We start from the raw sequence: 20,858 nt of genomic DNA, 5'->3' as shown, positions 1-20,858 counted from the left end.
GCTAACGGCCTTCAGAATGTATAATTCGTCTCTCTTTTATTTCATATTTCTTAGAAATAGATTTTTGATTTTTTTTAATTGCAAGGCATCATTATGAGTTTAATATACACAAGTCAAAGAAAATCCCCATCCCTCTCCTCCTTTTTCATACTAATAAAGTAATAAGTGATACTCAAAACCACTATTTGCGTTATTTCTAACAAGTATCAAGAATAAAGTCTAAACCTCTGATGGGCATTCTTTAGTCATATGGGTTTGAACCTTTTGAAACATTGTATTAGTTTCACTTCCTACTCTGGCGCACAGGAGAACAATCCTACAAAATAAATAAATAATAAACCTTCTTTCCTTAAGTTTCACCCCTCTCTTATTCTAAGAAACCTAAAATTATTGTGAAATTGCTTGAAGCTAAAAAAATTGACACTTATATGAACGTAGCAACTACGTATGAGTGACTGAGAGTTGTTAAAATAAATAATAGAGAATATCCATATAATATTCTTATTCTAGGTATATATTTTGTATAAAATTATCTTTGATATATGTACATACCTTATAGTTACCTAATATGATTAGGTTTTAATCCCACTGGCGGGATTCACAAACAATTAAACAAAACACTTTTTTTTTTAAAATATAAACTCCTCTTTATTAGAGTGATTTCTATTGATCAATATTTATAGACTTACAATGAGAAACCTAATCAGGTAACTATAAGATATATCAAAAATAATTTTATACAAAATATATCCTAAACTTATAATGAGAATATTCTATGAATATTCTCTATCAATAAAAACATAGAGCAATATCTGGACTTAAAACATTGCTTTCTATCTGATTTCCATGATTACTCAAATATCCATGGAGATTCATCAATGCATGAATTTGATAGCAAATAACAAGGTTGTATCACAACAATGAATCACAACAAGACTAACATACACAACTCAGGAGCATGTTTTGGCCTCAAGCCTCAACATTTTATAGTTACTACGCACCAACGGCAAACAAGTTGATCCCAACGTAGCATTTAATGAAATTCATAGCAAACCAAAGCAAAATAGGTATCAAATCAGATATGTAAAAATAGGTACAAACTAAGTGATACCAATCGAAGTTCTAGGTAAAAATGCTATAGAATCACGAAAGAAATAAGTAATGGAGCGATCATCCAAAAGCTCAACCATAAAAAGCACAGTTTGCATCCGCATTCATCTGTAGGCTTCTGGACGCTTAGGCTTGCTTTGAACAATGGCCTCAATTTTCTCCATTACTGGAGCTGTAAGCATAGGAATTACACTGATAGCTTTCATATTTTCTTCAACCTGCAACGGCAAAATTCAATATACAGTACTAAAAATAAAATTTATGTTGATTGCTAGAGTAGAGTGGCAAGCTTAGAAAGTAAGGAATTTCATACTAGTGTAAGAAATTAACAGTTACACATTAAAAGCATCGCACATTAGCACATACTCTTACTGGTAAAATTAATTTACTAATGTGTTTTGTCACCTTTAGTATAGCATAAAGCAATCAATCAATCTTTATATAGCATAAAAGCATAGATTGAAAAAACCGCATAACATTTGCCTACCCTGAAAATATGATGCCTTGCATGTTTTAGATGAATTGAAGACAATAATTTTGAATTCTGATCTACTGTGTGTTTTTAAAAACTAGCAGTATAAAAATTCCATCATATAATTGGTTCACCATTGATAATGAGAGCAAGGAAAAGATGTAAACAAATGTAGAGGCTACAGAGAGATGTCCACAAACAATAAGAAGGCTTACCTGGTATTCTTTGGTTGCACCAGTAATAACTGACGAGACATTAGGATTTGCAGCACACCAAGCAATGGCTAATTGAGGTAAGGTTACACCTAATTCATCTGCAATTGGTTTTAGTCCGTTGACTTTTTTGAGGACATCGTCAACCAAGGACCTGCTTGCTAGATTCTACCATCAAATAAATACAAGGAAGAAAGCATAAATAAGCTATTCAGAAATATCATTTAAACAGATGGTAGAATGATAAGATAAATAAAATCGCAATGACTGAAATTATGAAATAAAAATGCTGAATTGGGGGATACCTTGTAATTATCGAGGGCGAAACGACTATCAGGAGGAATGGTACCCTTGTTATATTTACCAGTGAGAACACCGGAAGCAAGGGGACTCCAGGTGGTGAGACCAATACCATAGTTGGAATACAAAGGAAGATACTCAGACTCAACCTTATGCCTGGAAAGAAGATTGTACTCAGGCTGCTCAACAACAGGGCCAATCAAATCAAGACGATGAGCAACAGACCAAGCCTCGGTGATCTGTTGAGAAGACCACTCACTGGTACCCCAGTAAAAAGCATAACCCTTATCAATAACATAATTCATAGCCCTAACAGTCTCTTCAATGGGTGTTGATGAATCTGGTCTGTGACAGTATATCAAATCAACATAATCCATATCAAGACGCTTCAGAGATGCTTTAGTACCTTCAATAATATGTTTCCGAGAAAGACCCTTGTCATTCGGTCCAGCTCCTCCCCAGAATATCTTAGTTGATATAACAAGGTCTGATCTTTTCCAACCGAGCTCTCTGATTGCCTGACCCATAATCTCCTCCGCTCTTCCATTGGCGTACACCTCGGCGTTGTCGAAGAAGTTTACGCCCTGATCGCGGCAGCACTGGAGGAGTGACTTGGCTTCCTTCACATCCAGTTGGTTGCCGAAGCTAACCCATGCGCCGTACGACAGCTGGCTCACCTTCAAACCGGACCGCCCGAGGTTGTTGTACTGCATCTCTGGGTATGTATGGATTGGATGTAAAAATGTAAAATGAATGTCAATCTCTTTCTCCAGCAGAAGTCAAGTGTCCAGATAGAACCCCAGATGCCAGATCTGATCTATGCGATCTGTAATCTGGATAGTTTCGTATGATAAGATTCCTTTGCTTTTATCGATTCACACACCTGCCTCTCTTTTCTGCGACCACCACATGTCCCATTTTTCACCTTCCTAAAATACACCACTCAAACCGTGTTTTTTTTTTTTTTTTTTTTTGGGTAGCACCGTCCAGTTATTATCAAATCCGATTTTAAAAACGGGTAAGGAGATAACTTGAATTTTCAATGAAAAACTAGGGTCTAGAATTTATGTTGCCCGTATGATTAGCAACGACAAAAGTTGTAGTATAGATTATGTATTTTTGGCAATGACAAGGATCGTTGTCGTTGCTATAAATTTAAGGGATTATTAACAACAATAATTGCCGTTGCTTAGGTAAACGTTAGATTTTTCTGGAACAAATAGAATGTTGGATTTTTAAGGGAAAATATGCAAAGGTTGGATTTTTAATTTTCTTTTTTCCTTATAAATAGTACATGACTAATTATTCTCAATAGCTGGTTCCTACAGGCGCCTGTACGGTGCAACGTACAGTCGTTTTGTAGGAAAGAACATGATATATAAAAGTAATAAACATATAGTTATAGTGAAAAGAACATACTATTAAAATATAATGAACATATACCTAAAGTAAAAATAACATACTATTAAAATGTAATGAACATATACCAGTGAAAAGAACATATTTGCACCAAAAAAAATACATAAAAAGAACATAGGTTTATGTTCATTGATTAGTCAGTGTAATGTACTTTATTTGCAACATAAAGATCATTGCTTAATGTGAAAAGTTTATTAAATTTTGTCTTCAAATTAGGGTGGTTATATATAGATAAAGTTTATTATATAATATTATCATGTTCTTTATTAATATTGCAGATGTTCTTTAGATATGAAAAAAATATATAAAATTGAATGTTCGTTACAAAACAACTATATGTTCTTTACAAAATAACTGTATGCTCTTTACAAAATAATTACATGTTCTTTTTGCATTTTTTGGCTGTACCAAGCAAGGTACAGCCGCCTGCACCTTAAAATTTTCAATTTATTCTAACTATTGCTAATTACAAACTACTATTGCTAAGGTTGGATTCATACGGATTGTGCTGCTGTCCTGTCTTTCCTCTCATCGTTTTTAAAAACGGATTCGAACTTGCGAGACGTCGTTCGTTCCCTTTTGGTATGTCAGATTCGGAAAGTTCCTCGGGGTTGGGTTTCACCAGCTCACTGTTTAGCTGGGTGTGCTCGTCGTAGGCAATTGTTATATTTTCAGTTTTAGCTTTCTTTCTTAGCTCTTTGTCAAAAAAAAAAAAAAGAAAAACTATACTGACAACAAAAAACTTATAAAAATCATAATAATTTTGAAAACTGACAACAAAAAAGTGAAAACACCTCTTTTTTGTTTTACGTTTTTGGTTTTTAATTTTCAAAAAAAAGGAAACTGAAAACCGAAATTGATGCCAAACAAACCCTAAGAAAATCATTTTGCATAAAAACATTTTACATCAAATTAAACACACCGTAAATTTAAAAATTATGCATATAATACCTCCTCACCATAGATAGCTACAACGCCCTTCACTATATTTTCCATTACAAATATCTTTAGATCTTATCTATGGTGAGGAGGTATCATAGGTGGAACTATCAAGTATTAGTTGCAATAAGATCAAAAAAATTTCCATTACAATAATCCTTCAATAAAAGCAAAGGTGAGCTATAAATACTAACACTAAAAAATTGTTTGTGCAATTTTGTTAAATTGGGCCCTATAATCATTTTTTGAAGGATATAAAAAATCTGTATAATTTTTATAAACAAAAATATTTTACTATATAATAAATTTTATGATAAAATTCAAGATTAGATAATTGATTAACAAGTTTTCTCCTCATTTTGCATAACCAAATTTCAAAAATTAAATTTGGACCCCTTTTATAAGTAGTTCAACTTAGGAGCCTTTATGATTGACCACCCAACACATGCCCAAAACTTCCCCTGCATAAAGGACTGGAATATGTACTAGTAAATAACACGGGGTATAAAGTTAAAAATTTAAAATAATAAACAAAGATATATCAAAAATAAAATAGAGTAAAAGGTAGTCAAAATTTCTAACTCACCTCAACAAAAAGTAAATCGAACTTTTGAAAACAAATAAAGTAGTTGGAGTACTTCCTAAAATTTCAAGGCTCATAGAATGTTAAGAAAAAATCACTATTGAACTTTGACCTACGTGCAACATGAACGAGTAAACAAATAAAGTAGTTAAAGTACTTTGTAAATTTCAGGCTCATAGAATGGAAAGAAAAAATCACCTGAACTATGTGCAATATTAACCCCATAAACAATCATCCATACAACTTTATGATCTTGCAAAGAGACAAGTATTTGACATAAAGGAAGTAGTTTACTATCCTTGATTGCCTGTGATCTGTGGAGGATAAGCCTGCACGGAAATTGCAGTGCCTGCCTATAACTCCTATATATACACAGTAAGTATAATTGAGAAAATGAACAATTAAATGAATACTAACAAGATTAACATTTACCAAAAATAGAAGTGACTGGACCTTTAGATCCATCTTTGTATCTGTACTACCAACTTCAAATTTTAGTATTTTGACCATAATTGAGGTGATTTAATGGAGCTCACCAGTTCGACAATTCAGCACAAAAGAGCATCTTGAACAATGTTTCCGTATCTTCTCTACGACTGAGTATCAATAAGAACTGGTAGCCCCCAAAAACTCATTGTCAGGCCATGCCATGTGAGAGTATGTCCTCGTATCAACCTTCTAAAGCCACAGGATTGCTTGGGGTAGAAACTACACAAGCAGAAGCCTGGATTGCTTCTTTCTTAATCTGATTATGCTGCCCTCTATCCAAATCTGCATCTGAAAACACTTCAGCTTGCAAGGATGGTGCAATTTTATTCACATGTGACCATGTTATTTCCCATAAGCTATCTCCACCAGATCCAGTCCCTGGTATAAGCACTCCCCGTGTCTTCATTATAAGCAGAGAGTTTTTGAGAAGCTCGGGAACTAGTTCCTGAAGTTTCTCACTCTTCTTCCCTCTAATTTTGACCATCATATAAGTTTCCATCTGGCTTAAAACAGTAATCCACAGATCGCAGAATGTTGGTAATTGCATAACTTCATTAAATGATAGTAAGAACACTTTAGATAGGAGCTTGATGGCAACTACTAGCATGGCTTCAATGTTTCTGTACATTTTTGAAGACTGCCCAAGTGCAATTTCAAGAACGTCAGTAAGTAGTGGAAACATGACTACTTCAAAACACTGCAACCACACATTGTGTGAAAGATGAATATCTTGTGCTCCACTCAAGCATTTTTGGAGAGATAAAAGGGCATGATTCCGAACTGCTTCTCGGTCATCCAAACAAAGCTTTTTTAATCCTTGCACAAGTCTAAACCACATCTCACCAATATCCTGAAAGAGCATAGCAGCATCATCCTCATTTGTAACTTCCTGGCTCTCAAGTGCCCACCTAACCAGGCAAGTCAATGATCCTGACATCAGATCCAGTGCATGAACAGATCGCTCCACTTCACCCACACGAGACTCTGCAAATTGCCTTGCTCCATCAACGCAAAGAACAAAGTTTGAAGGCAAGAGGTGGGCTCCCTCACTCATTATGAACGACAGTGTTTCAAATCCAGCTTCAGAAGCCTCTGGGTGCCGTGCTGTAATTGCAAGAAGAGATAGGATTATACGCCAACCCATTTGTGATCTAATGCGATTGGCATTTGTCTTCACAAGTTGTCCAACTTCCTGTGTAATTTGTTCACAGTAAGCATCAGCAACTCGAGCATCAAGCTTCAGAACTAACTGCAGTGACCTTAACAGTTCATCAACTAGATCTTCTTTATAAGGGAGTAAGCGTTGACAAATCCTCAGGAGCCCAAAAACAGCCTTTTCCACCAAAGCACATGGAGCCATAGTTGATTGAACAATATTAGAAATGTGCTCGTACACAGACTTCCATAGCAGTGAGATCCTATCCCGGTTGTTCAGAGTAACAGCAATCAATAAATCGAGACAAAAAGTTGCATTCGCTTCATCTTCAGGATAGCCACTTTCTGTCTGTATTTTCTCTGCTGCAACAATTGCACATACCAGATGCATCAAGGAATCAGCTTGCAAAAATTTGCTCTCAGTAAATATATTGTTGATTTGACACTTCTGAACTATCTCTTTGGTGCACTGTTGAGCAGCAAGATCTTCTTCAGAGGGCTGTGATATTGGCTCCTCAGTCTCAAAAGATAGGAGTTGACTGAAGCGACCCATCAGCCCAGAAGGTTTCTTGGGAGCAACACTTGTTTGTATGTGGGGTGAAGAAGATGAATTTGCAAGAGACTTTACATGTCCAGGGGTAGCAGAGAACACAGGTTCGTCTGCAGCATCACAGACGGCAAAAGCAGAAAGAAAGCCAAACTCATAAAATCGCAATATGCAGTTCAGTATGTTTTGCCAGCCTGTTCGAATACAGTCACCATAACTATTTGCAATATTAAATACTGCAATTGTTGACATCCTAGCCCTTGTGTCATTACTATACGCCAACAGAAACTCCTCTAAATATGACGGATTCAAGAGAGTTGTGAACTTGCAAAGAGAGATGACTATATCATCAAGCACAGAATCAAGATGTAGATATGCTGCAATCTTAGCAGCAGCTAAGAAGCCATCGGTGCAAAGTTGGTAAACATCCTCATCCTCTGCATGATCAAATACGACAGAGATAGCAGCAACAGTTGGGCCTGCTACTATAGCAAACATATCGTCATCAAGATACGGCTTATAAGCTGCTGCAATGTACGGGGATGTATTTTGGGACTTCTGCATCAGATCAATCCAATGGCACTGTCTCATTTCACAAGAACCAGAGCCTTGCTCTGGAGTAATTCGTATCTCATCCTTACAGATTGATCTGTACAGCTCAGACAGTAGTTCTCGAGGGAGATCATTACCACCATTAATATGCCTATTATTTCGTATAAAATCCTCCTCTGTCATCTTCTTTTTCACCTGCGAATTGTGCTGATCAGTATTCAGCAATATAATTGAATAAGAAAGCAGAAGTGCAGCATCCTTGTTTGCTAAAATATGTGGTGACTGCTCATAGTATCTTGCTGAGAACGCCTCCAGCACTCTCTGTATCTTTTGCGCCTCTCCAGGGAGTCTGAATGTTTCCAAAAAGATCCGCAAAGCAGTATCCATACTCATTCCCTTAAAATCAAAAGTCTGAGCAAACTCATTAAGGACCTGGATACAAAATTCCTCATGATTTCCCAGAAAATCTCCAACAATATTCTTATCTAACCCAGAAGTATATCTTAGAAAACAAGCAACACTTTGAGCATCAAGTTTCCCAGGTAGCAAATGCGTACTTTGAAGAAACTCCAACCCTTTCTTAGGGTCACGATTGAAATGATCAGCACCAGCCATCAACCGCCGCTTGATATACTTCATTTGGCGAAGAAATGGCACCCAGTGACAGGGTTCGTCATAACCATCACACTTGAACAACCAAAATGGTTTATACTCCTCAACTGTGATGCCAGTGTTACCCAGGCCAACATGTTCAACACCAGCCCTCTCAGCCATCCCCTGGATCACTGCAATCAAGCCTTCCAAAGCAAGGATATGCATTGTGGAGAGAGGAGTATTCACTGGAAATGCACTTTTTGACAGCAAATTAATCAACTCTTCAAATACATTTTTAGAGGAAAGATCACAATCAAAGTTAGCATACATCTCCATAATAAATGTTTTCTGCCTACAAAAATCAACAAGGGCCTCCATTGCAACCTCCTGCTGCTGATATGAAGCTCCGTATCTACTCTGTGCAAGTCTCAAAATCACAGAAGAAAAAAAAGCCTCCAACTGTAGTTTCAACTTAGTGCGCAAGTGCTGATACAGATTAAGAACAATGCTACAAACCATAGAAAGAATGAGTGGACTCATAGACATGCCAAATTGCATCAGGTGGCAGAATAGATTATCTTGAATTAAGTTTAGTAAACTCGGGTGCCTCTGGAATGAAGCTCCACCCAGCTCGATGGCTGAATTAATCAAGCTCAAGGCAAAAAAGGGTACATCTTCATCAAAAGCCAAAGAGTTGGATTTCCGACTCATATCTGCATGCTCTATAATGTTCAACAAAGAGCACAAAAACTGAAGTATCTCAACCATACATGGGACTCCAAATTGCTGATTCTGGAGATGTGAATCATATTGCACTGCATCCATGGTTGCGGTTCCATTGGTTAGACCATCAACCAAGGGAGTAGAAGAATTGGAAATAGAACATGTCACAGACAGTGTACTGTATTTTGGAGAGTTATCATTAGAATCAGGATGTGGACTACCAAGAATTGGATCATGGTTAACCTGCTGGATCTGCACAATGTTAAAAAATAAAAAAAATATATCATATACTTTTTGTTTAAACGTAGGAAGTTGAAATGCTCTCTCTCTCTCTCTAGCTATATCAACATAACATTTCCACAAGGCTAACAGTCACAGTTGACATTAGAGCAAAACAAGTGCACATTGCACAAGGCCAGCAAATTATATCAGCGCCATTGATCTTAAAATACATGTAAACTAGTATTAAGCATTTTATTATTTTGTACACATATCTAAATCAAATGAAGATGCTTAGATGTTTGCTCAAGAGTGGAGTATTTCCAAGAAATTTTTGGCAGAGCCAAAGAACACCACATGACATGGCTATGAAAGGCTTAACACCTCATGAAGCTTGATATGGGCATAAGCCATGAGTCAATCATCTTAGTGTATAAAAGCTCTATTTTAACTTTCAAGATCAGAAACAAAAACAAGCTAAAATACTCAAACTTTGGGATTACTATTCTGTTAAAGCACTCTAAACCCTCCAGTAACTTATACTGTATACTAATTAAAATAGTCTTCGGTGAAGGATATACAATAATGTACACAGCCAAAGTGAATACAGATTCAGAAGAAAAGGGGTGTAGTTAATGTAAAGAGGGGAAAATTATCACTTACACTAATTTCAACATGGTAAAAGAAATAATATCTATTGCTAAACATAATGATATGAAGCAACTACGGTCAAAAATTTCTTTCATAAGGAGAGATTTCTGGAGGAATAATTATGTCCAAGCCTTTAGAAGTCTTCCACTTTTGCCAAACAGAATGATATGAAGTAACTACAGCCATTTATTACTTACATAAGGTGAGGTTTCTCAATATAAAATGTGTAGGCCTTTTGAAGTGATTTAAAAGAACATCTAAGTGGAAGAAAGGAGTTAGAAATGTTCAATACCTGATGATTAATCAAGCTTCCCTCACTATCCAGCTCATGACATACGCTGTCAAGTTCTGGAAGGCGTGCAAAAATTGAGCGGACAAGTTCATGCATTGAGTGACGAGCAATACGCTGCAATAACTCACTCTTGGCGCCCGTTTGCTGAACAACCCGAAAACAGGTTTCGACTATGTTGCAAACATGGTGATTACTCAATGCAACTGAAGCTTTACATTTTGTGCAAGCTAAAAGAACCTGAAGAATCTTCATGAGTACAACTTCTTCAGACGCTGGATCGGTAACCTCAAAATGACAGCTAGTGACTGCATCAACAATGAAATGCATTGTATCTTGGACATTAACGGTATCCATATCAAAAAAATCGAGCGTTAAGATTTTATAAACAGACGACAAAGCAACACTAGTAATAGGAGCGCCAGTTTCTTCAGACTGAATGACATCCAGGAAAGGGCGGAGATAGATGACAGGATCGATGTTGTGCCAGTGATCACGCCACGTGAACAATTTCTTTCGGAGTAGCTTAAGAGAGTGAATGAGAGAGTGCTCCTGTTGATCATCAGCAGAAGTAAAACGAGTACCCCATCTGACATTTCTTCTCATAACAGCCAATACAGCACCAATTTCGGTGTTGAGCATACACGACAACGAAGCAGGTTGCAGCTCCAGACAAGTCATGATTAGTAATGGAGACTTGAAGCCGTATCTGTATGTATGTCTGTATGTATTGTACTGTATGGGGGTTTAAAAGGCACAATCCGATTTCAGCATAGCAAAATCATCATGGCTGGTACATGTACATGGAAAACAAGACAAACTAATTACAGAAAGGTTTATGAATTTGTATATTATCATTTAACAGGACAATTGTAAACACGATCTACATTCAAGGATCTAAGATTCAGAGTCTGAGATTGCAGAATTCAGTATTATGGAACTAAAAGCAACACCACAATTCAATATTCCAACTTGCAATTAATCAGCTAGGGCTACAATCAAATTAAAATATAGGCATCAGTAATCAACAAACTGCGAATTTGTTCAAATGCAATTTCACTACCTATCCAAATCTGATTTCATTAATATCAATCTCAAATTTCAAACAAACTTTTAAATTACCTGAATTCGATTTCTGGTAAACAAATCTTTTCTTCTAAATATTCGTATTTCGATTTGGGGATGACGGCACTTTTCAGATGCAGAAATCGGAACAAATTGCAAATGCGAAATGCCTCTCCTGTTTGCCTTGTGTTCTACTCGTATTACACTGCTAAACCACTTCAATTTTTCTTAATTATTGTACTACTACCTGCTTCCTCCCCCCATCTTTATTTTATTTTATTTTTATTTATTTTATTTATTTTTATTTTTTCAAAAAATACATATATTTATACCCGTATTAATTTTGGGAACCTCCTTTTAAAGCAATATATATACTTATATTTATACCCGTATTTTATGTATATTTTTTTCATCAAATTTGTCAAAGGTAAATATCACCAATTGAATTAGTGCTTTTTAGTTTAATGAACAATTGATTCAATGTAAGTTATTAACTCAATTAGATTTTTTTTTTATTTTTTTATTTAAAATAAAAATAAAGATTTTCATTTTCAAATGAATTACTAGCTTTACATTAAATGAGAGGCCGAAATTTAATTAAATGTTTTACTCTTAACACGATTTTAAAATAATAATTGAATTATAGACCAGTAAGCTGTCAGAACCTTCGGTCGGAGCGATAAAGTTGTTTTAACACGTACTGAAAGAAAATAACTTTCTCATTTTTCCTAACTAATTTCTAATTAAATTGAATATACAAATCCCGAAAGTGTATATTTAATTAAGAAATTTTAATTAAATTATATTATTAACTATTGTTAACAACTCGTAAAAAACTAATTAGCATAATATGTGTAGAAAACCCAAAATTTAAATGGAATATATTTTTAAAGCTATGTTAAATAGGGTAGCTTTAAAAGGGAAAAAAAATGACATCATCCTTGAATTTTAGAGAAAAAAAATAAAAAATAAAAAAGTACTCCGTAACACGTAGGCAATTATGACATCAGCGGTTGTTATTTTAGTATGTATATAGATTGATATTAATAAAATTGACAATGGTAGATGTTGATCTTGACGGTAGATGAGAAATTATGTTAATAAACGGTGAAGTTAGAAAATTTTAACATCTTGTAGATTATCATGAAAATAAAGTTAATACGGCTTAATAAAATGTAAAATTGATCAAAAACAACATAATATAAAAAATCCTTGGCACAAATTTTTGTATGATTTTTTTAAAGTAAGACCTTTAATTCTGTTAATATCTAGATTTAGCGCCTAAAAATTGAGTTGGACTGAACTACACTAATTGGAGCTAAACTGAACTGAATTGATTAGAGCTGAATTGAACTGAGCTGAATTAAATTGTTTATGAGATAGGGAAATTAGGAAATGAAATGAATTGAACTGATTGGAGCTGAGCTGAGTTGAATTTAACTGAAACTAAGTCGAAGAGAACATACCCTTAAAATCTAATGTTGGCTCCACTTTCTCACCAATATTCAATAATCGTTTCTCCTTATCCTACATGTTATTACGCCTATTCTCTTCTCTACTCATTAGAGAATTGCATATTATATGTGTCTATTGTAATACATTTTTAAAAATCTGAACAAATTCATAATACACAGATTACTAGTCTAGTTACCCTGTAAGATACTAAGGGACCATTTGGTTAGGGCTAATAATCAAAGGAAAAGGGAATGAACATGCCTAATTCCCTTTGTTGCTGTTTGTTTTATTTGTCAATTTTTTCACTCCCTTTACCCATTTTCATTTTTGAGTTCACCCAAAATTATTCTATATTGATTCCCCACCCCTGGTCTTTTCCATCCCCTTTACTTATTTAGCCACCACTACACCAACATACTCACCACCCTTTGGAATTTATTATATACACTTGGGTGTACCGTATATCCAACTAACTCAAAGTTAGTTTTTACTCTTCATTTAATGATTAAATGAAAAACAATCATCAAAATAAAAACAAAATACTCATGAGTGTACGGTGCACCCAAGTGTGTATATAACAATCCTTTCACGCTACCCTTATCGCCGCCCCTCTTCCATCCACAACCCCCAATTAGCCCTCCCTTTACTTAAAAACTATTGAGATTATCGTATATTAGGAAGATTTGATAAAATATTTCCATATATTTATCTCCTATATTTATGTTAATTCTTAAGATCCTACGATATTGACAGGGTAAATTCGTATCCCCTAATCAAAAGTAAATACCTAAGTCCTCTAACTAAAGTAGATACGGAAGTAGGGTCGATCTCCACAGGGAAACAAGTCTTTTTACTCCTAATTAATTATTATAATCTAAATTATCTAAGTAACCAATATTTATAATTGAGTATGAAACTAAACTACAAAGAATAGGAATAGGGAGAAAACAATATATAAAAGGATCTAGGGCATATGTTCACCAATAAATAATACTCCAGGGTAAAACATAGTAATCAATCATTGACATTGCATAAATAACATGATTAACAGGCTCTCGCAATTTATTAATCAACATAGATCTAACAGGCTCTCGCAATTTACTAGATCTAAGTTCTTATTGAAAATAGCCTTTAATATCAAATTAACATCTGCTCGATTCATCAATTTAATATTGCTATACTTTTACAAGCCGCAATTGTAAAACATTAAAACAATCTAATAAGAAATTATCATGTAATACCAATAATCAATAATAGTCAATCATCAATGCATCAATTAACCAGATTGTAAAGGGCTCTCGCTACGTATTACAATCACACAATTAATTTACCGGTATTAAATCTCATCTCTCGAATCTTGACTTAACCATTTATAAATTAATTTGCCTATTGAAACTAGACCTAAACATTAATTCTCATCTCTCGATTCTTGAATCAATATTGTCAAACTCATGCATAAAAGATAGGCCTAATCTAGTCACAGAGCATTAAATCAATCAATAAGAAATTAATCTAGCATTGATAATCAACAACAATAATTTACCCCTTCATATTATTTATTAGATCCCCATAAACCCTAGAAATTAAACTACTCACAAATCATCATGACTAAACTAATCAAATAAATAAATAAAAGCATAATCAAGGGAGTAAATAAAATAACTGAAATTAAGGGGGAAGAAAATGTTACCAAAAAGTAATCTGAAATTAATGGAAGAATTAAGGACAAAAGTTTAGAGAAAGAATTCTAAGAGAATAATTAAGAGAGTAAAGAAAGAGTAAAGAGGAGAGGAAGAGAAGAAGAAGAAGTGATACTAAAATCGTATTACGGAGGAGTATTTATACTCCGTACAAAAATCCTAAGCTAAAACAAATTAAAACTACGTTAAACATCAACTAATAAAACACGCGCCCGATCGGGCGAGGCACCGCCCGATCGGGCGCGCCTTTTTTTTTTCTAATAGCAATCTCGCGCCCGCCCGGGCGCGTCATCGGGCGCCAGCCTAAGCTTCTCCCGCCCGGCCGGGCGCGCCTCCGGGCGCCAGCCTCTTTAGCTGGGCGGCTTATTTGGGCCACTATTTGGACTTTGATTGGGCTCCAATTCTTCGGGCCAATCTGGGTTTCCTCTTTGGGTCTTAAATACTCGGTCCAAATGCCCCGGTATCACCTATACCGAGCCCTTAATCACCGGTTCGATGGCTCTAACCGGCCCTGGGCTATAAAATCTGGTCGTGTTTCTCCAATGCTCGTGATTGCTCCAAAATATCTCGGGAAAATACTCCAAAAGCATAAATCCCTGCAAAAGCCATTCAAATCTACGAAAACACTAGAAAACACCAATTAGTAATAAAAGTGGCTCTAAAGAGCCAAAAACACTACTAATTATGACCAAGGGACGGGGGTAAAATAATATATAAAATAGACACATCAGATATCTTTTGATACGAGGACTAGGTCTTTGTAACTCTAATTATTTTCTATTTCTCTTCAATTTATCATGGTATCAAGGGCGGGTTTGCTTTAAAATCATTTATTTTAATCAATGATGGTTGGTGATGATGTTCCACCACCGCCACCACCGAATAAAATCGAGCCAAATTCACCATATTATCTTGGTCCTCAAGTTCGTCCCAGCGATTACATTACCCCCACTCGGCTTAAAGGAGATAACTATGACGAATGGGCGACAGATATACAGAAAGCCTTGGAAGCTAGGAGAAAATTTGAGTTCCTTGATGGAACGATCACTGAACCGCAGCCCCCCTGTACTAAGTCCGATTGGACTGCTCTCAATGCTATGCTAATTTCTTGGGTGTCTAACACCATCGATCCGGAGGTTAAGTCCTCTATTTCAAAATTCAGAGAAATTAACCCTTTTGGGATCATCTAAAGAATCGCTACGCTCAAACCAATGGGCCTCGTATCCAACAGCTCCGTTCATCTCTTGCTAAGTGCGAGCAGACCAAGTCGATGCTGGTCTCTGTTTACTACGGCAAATTACACGCAATTCGGCAGGAACTTGATCACCACGAGCCTTTAATTTCTTGTGCGTGTTGTTCTTCCTGTACATCAGGGCGTCTCCATGAACAAAGAAGAGAGCAATCGCGTCTCCATGATTTTCTAATGGGATTGTACTATGATTTTTAATTTATTCATCTCTTCGAACTAACATTTTGTCGCAGGATCCCTTGCCTAGTCTTTATAGGTCATATCAACTTGTGGTGCAGGACGAGCGTGTTCGTTCCGCTCGAAAGGAAGCCGAGCCTGCACCCACAGAGGCTATTGGTTTCGCTGTCAAAACTAGCCCAGGCAGTGGGCGTTAGGGGTGTCCGTTCGGTTTTCGGTTTGGATTTAGTCCAAATCCGATCCAATCCGAAATATAATTCGGTTTTCAATTTTCCAATCCGATCCGATCCGAATTTCTCTCTTGTTCCAATCCGAATCAAAATTCGGTTATTTGGATCCGATCCGAAAATCCGAATTATAATACATTATTTTTTTAGCGCCTAATACAATTATAAAAATAAAGCTTTACTATAAATAAAAGTCTCCAAAATCATGATTAAAATACACAGTTCAACGTTAAGTCATTAATTAATTAATACAAAGTCTCTCTAATTTATTTTATGTAGTATTATGTATTTGAGCTAAACTTCAAAATATACATAATATACAAGCTTAATTTTACAATTCGGTTTTTGGTTTGGATTGGATCCAATTAGGGTCAATCCGATCCAATCTGAAAATCCGAATTTCAAAAAAATCTCAATCCGATCCGATCCGATTTAAAGTTCGGATCCGATCCGAATTGATAATTCGGTTTGGATTGGATTGGATTTTGGTTTTTATCCGATTATGGACACCCCTAGTGGGCGTGGCATCTTTGATCAGACGTGTTCTCATTGCAAGAAGCCGAGGCACGATGTGTCTAGTTGTTGGTTCAAGTCTCCGTGTCCCCAATGCAACAAAAAGGGTCATGACCCTCGCCATTGCTATGAGGTTACGGGCTATCCTCCAGGTTGGAGTCCTAGGCTACGAGACAAAAGTGCAGGCCAAGGAAGAGGAGGGCCGAGAGCTAACGCTGCCGCAGCTGGGGGTGAGTCTCCTTCCTTAGGCTCGGCCTTCACAACGGAGCAATGGAAGGCTCTTTCGGGTTTTATTGGTAACAAATATATTCCTGAAAATTACCTTCATGGTAAGTTTGATGATTCTTGTTGGATTATTGATACCGGAGCGACTCATCACGTTACCGGAAATCATTCTTGGTTATTTAACACTTGTTATATTGAATGTCCCGTTGATTTGCCGAATGGTGAAAGCGTGCTTGCTACTTTGGAAGGATTGGTCAAATTATCCGATCAAATTACTATCACTGGAGTTCTTTTTGTGCCTCATCTTAATTGCAATTTAATTTCCGTTACTCAACTCAGTGATCAATTAAATGTTGTTGTCCAATTTAATTCTTATATGTGTGCTATACAGGACCGTTTGAAGCAATTGATTGGAACGGGAATTAGGCGAGATGGACTATATTATTTCTTTAGTAAACCGGATGTGGTGCAGCGTGTGTCTGTGGTTGAAGCAATGTCAGATTTGGAGCTTTAGCATAGAAGAATGGGGCATCCTTCGGAGAAAGTAGTTAAGTTACTTCCGCATATTAGCAATAATAAAAGTAGTTTACATAAAGGTTTTGAAGTATGTTTTCGTGCTAAGCATCCTAGAGACACATTCCCTTTGAGTGAAAATAAGACATCTAGAATTTTTGAAAAAATACACATTCCCTTCATATCATTTATTAGATCCCCATAAACCCTAGAAATTAAACTACTCACGCATCGTCATAACTAAACTAATCAAATAAATAAATAATAGCATAATCAAAGAAGTAAATAAAATAGCTGAAATTAAAAGAGAAGAAATTGTTACCAAAAAGAAATCTGGAATTAATGGAAGAATTAATAACAAAAGTTGAGAGAGAATTTAAGAGAGAGAAAAATTCTAAGTAGAGAGAGAAAGTCTAAGAAAGAAGGTAATCAAAAATCCGTACAAAAATCTACTTAAACGTTTTTCTAAAACAAAAATTAAGGCTAAACTAATCAGGTCTTTTAAAAACGCGCACCCGATCGGGCGAAGGGCCGCCCGATCGGGCCCGCCTTTTTCTTCGCGTTCATTCCCATCAGCGTCGCCTGATCGTGCTAGAGGCTCGCACGATCGGGCGCGCCATAAGCCACGCACAACACTTAGAGCGCCGCGCCCGATCGTGCTAGAGGTTGCCCGATCAGGCCCTTGCTCCATTTTGAGGCTCGGACTTTGATTGGGCTTGATTTCTCGGCCCAATCCGGATTTCCTCTTTGGGTCTTGAACACTCGGTCCGAATACCTCGGGATCCCAATTACCGAGCCCTTAATCACCGACTCTCACCGATCCTGGGCTCCAAAAGTGGTCGTGTCCTTCTAGCTTCCGTAGTTGATCCATAAAGCCCGGGAAAATGCTCCAAGAGTGCAATTTCCTGTAAAATACAACTAAAATTACGAAAACACTAGAAAACACAAATTAGTAATGAGACAAAAACACTACTAATAACGACCAAGGGACGGGGGTAAAACATTATATAAAATGGACATATCATTGGTATTGCATGATAATTTCTTATTGAACTGTTTTAATTCTTTGCAATTAGATTATGAATCGAGCAGATGTAATTTGATTGTGAATGTTTAGCAATATTGAATTGATGAATCGAGCAGATGTTAATTTAATATTAAAGGTTGTTTTTAATAGGAACTTAGATCTAGTAAATTGCGAGAGCCTGTTAGATCTATGTTGATTAATAAATTGCGAGAGCCTGTTAATCATGTTATTTGTGCAATGTTAATTATTAATTATTATGTCTTATCCCGGAATATTAACTATTGGTGAACCTGTGACCCTAGGCCTTCTTATTATTGTTTTTCTCCTTATTCTTGATCTCTGTAGTTAGTTCATTATTCAAATATAAATATTGGTTACCTCATAATCTAGATTATATTAGTTAATTAGGAATAGAAAGATTCTTTTCTCTGTGGATTCGACCCTACTTCCCTATCTGCATTAGTTAGAGGATTTAGGAATTACTTTTGATTTGGGGATACGACTTTACCCTGTCACTAATTTTTTGGGGTTTTGAATAAGGGCCTTATTGGTTCCAAGTTGTATGATTTAGTTTGGCTTTGGTTATTGGTTTTGAAACTTATTTATAACTGAGTTAGTTTTTCTACTGCTAATTTCTGATATAGCCTTAACGTTTGAACACGTGGCGGTAGCACACCAGTAATTCTTTTGAATATTGTTCAGGGTCCTCACAAGTTTAAAGAGAGAATTATTGGGGTGATACAGCTACTGGTATTTTGTTCCAAACCTCTTGTGTGGGAACCCCTCAACAAAATGGGAGAGTAGAACGAAAACACAAACATATTCTTAATGTTGGGAGAGCCTTGAGATTCCAAGCTAAGTTGCCTATTTATTTTTGGGGTGAATGTGTTTTGGCTGCTGCTCACTTAATAAACCGAACTCCAACACCCCTTCTACAAAACAAAACCCCATTTGACATTCTTTTTAATAAACCCCCCACTTTTGATGCTATTCGTACTTTTGGATGCTTGTGTTTTGCTCATAATCAAAAGACTAAAAGGGATAAGTTTGCTAGTAGGAGTCGCAAGTGTGTGTTTTTGGGGTATTCATTTGGGAAAAAGGGGTGGAGGTTGTATGATCTAGACACAAACGAATTTTTTGTGTCTCGGGATGTTAAATTTGTGGAAGAAATATTTCCTTTTGTTTCTCCGGATGATGTCCATATTGATTTGGAGTGCATGATATGTCAGATGACATACATTTGGATTTTGCTGAGTATGATATTAGTGATGCATATGATGATCTTGAGGTTAATAATGGGGAGGTACCCACGACAGGGGGGGCAATTGAAGATCCCCAGCAACCTGCCGCAAGTACCCCGATACACCAGCAACATTCCAGCTCTGAACTTCCTGATGGAACTGCTGCGGGTGATGGCCTGGGCTCGGCCTCGTCGGTTTCCAGCACTGCCCAGTCTTCTGGAACCAATTCGGGGGATGGGTGTGGGCTGACTCCGCAAAATAGCAGAAGCACATGTACTCGGCAGCAGTAACACAGTGACACCACACACACCACCTTATCCGTACAGGAGGCTCCTATGGGCCGCGGTTTCCGGGATAAATTCCTGTCTGTTTTTCTTCGTGATTATGTTAGTCACTCGGTTTTTGCCAATAGTCCATCTCCGCCTTCCAATCAGTCTTCAGGTACTCCGTATCCCTTAGCACATTATATACATTGTGACAATTTTTCTATGAGTTATCGGAAGTTTATTTCAGCAGTTGTTCAGACAAAAGATCTGACAAGTTTCAAAGAAGTTATGCAATCTAAAGGATGGCGTAAGTCCATGAATGAAGAAATACGGGCATTAGAGAACAATGGCACGTGGACTTTGGAGCCTCTCCCTCCGGGTAAAAAGGATTTTGGTAGTCAATGGGTCTATAAGACCAAGTTTCTTTCTAATGGCAAGGTTGAACGCCTCAAATCTCGTTTGGTGGTCTTTGGGAATCATCAGAGAGCAGGTGTAGATTATGATGAGACATTTGCTCCGGTAGCTAAAATGACAACGGTTCGCAATGTTCTTGCCATTGCGGCTGCGAAGAATTGGGAAATTCACCAAATGGATGTTCACAATGCTTTTCTTCATGGTGACTTAGATGAGGAAGTCTATATGAAGCTCCCATCTGGTTTTCAGAGTTCGGATCCCTCTTTGGTTTGCAGATTAAGGAAGTCTCTTTATGGTTTGAAGCAAGCACCTAGATGTTGGTTTGCTAAACTTACCACGGCCTTAAAACAATATGGTTTCAAACAATCTTACTCTGATTATTCCTTATTCGCTAAAACTACTCATGATACTCAGATTACAGTTTTAGTGTATGTTGATGATTTGATTATTTCTGGTAACGATTCCGCTGCATTAACTGTCTTTAAGGCCTATTTGTGTGACTGTTTTAAGATGAAGGATCTAGGTCCTTTAA

At 36.5% G+C, this 20,858-nt stretch overlaps 2 protein-coding genes across 2 annotated transcripts; both read right to left on the bottom strand.

Annotated features, from left to right (window-relative positions):
- Nucleotides 1-850: 850 nt before the first annotated feature.
- On the bottom strand, nt 851-3,067 carry LOC110720815 (probable voltage-gated potassium channel subunit beta). The gene is made up of 3 exons (XM_021899855.1): nt 2,100-3,067; nt 1,798-1,962; nt 851-1,328 (listed from the first exon to the last, which is right to left on the bottom strand). Exons 1-3 carry the CDS (start codon nt 2,805-2,807, stop codon nt 1,215-1,217), a joined length of 987 nt encoding a protein of 328 aa, XP_021755547.1. The 5' UTR covers nt 2,808-3,067; the 3' UTR covers nt 851-1,214.
- Nucleotides 3,068-5,216: 2,149 nt separating this feature from the next.
- LOC110720814 (ARF guanine-nucleotide exchange factor GNOM-like) lies at nt 5,217-11,771 on the bottom strand. Its single transcript, XM_021899854.1, has 3 exons — nt 11,377-11,771; nt 10,258-11,044; nt 5,217-9,347 (listed from the first exon to the last, which is right to left on the bottom strand). The coding sequence occupies exons 2-3, from the start codon at nt 10,933-10,935 to the stop codon at nt 5,706-5,708; spliced, it is 4,320 nt and encodes a 1,439-aa protein (XP_021755546.1). The 5' UTR covers nt 10,936-11,044; nt 11,377-11,771; the 3' UTR covers nt 5,217-5,705.
- Nucleotides 11,772-20,858: the final 9,087 nt, after the last annotated feature.

This window comes from Chenopodium quinoa, unplaced genomic scaffold (genome assembly GCF_001683475.1).
Source record: "Chenopodium quinoa cultivar QQ74 unplaced genomic scaffold, ASM168347v1, whole genome shotgun sequence".
NCBI lineage: Eukaryota > Viridiplantae > Streptophyta > Magnoliopsida > Caryophyllales > Amaranthaceae > Chenopodium > Chenopodium quinoa.
Note: the sequence above shows the minus strand (reverse complement) of the source record. Positions and strands in the feature narration are given on the sequence as shown.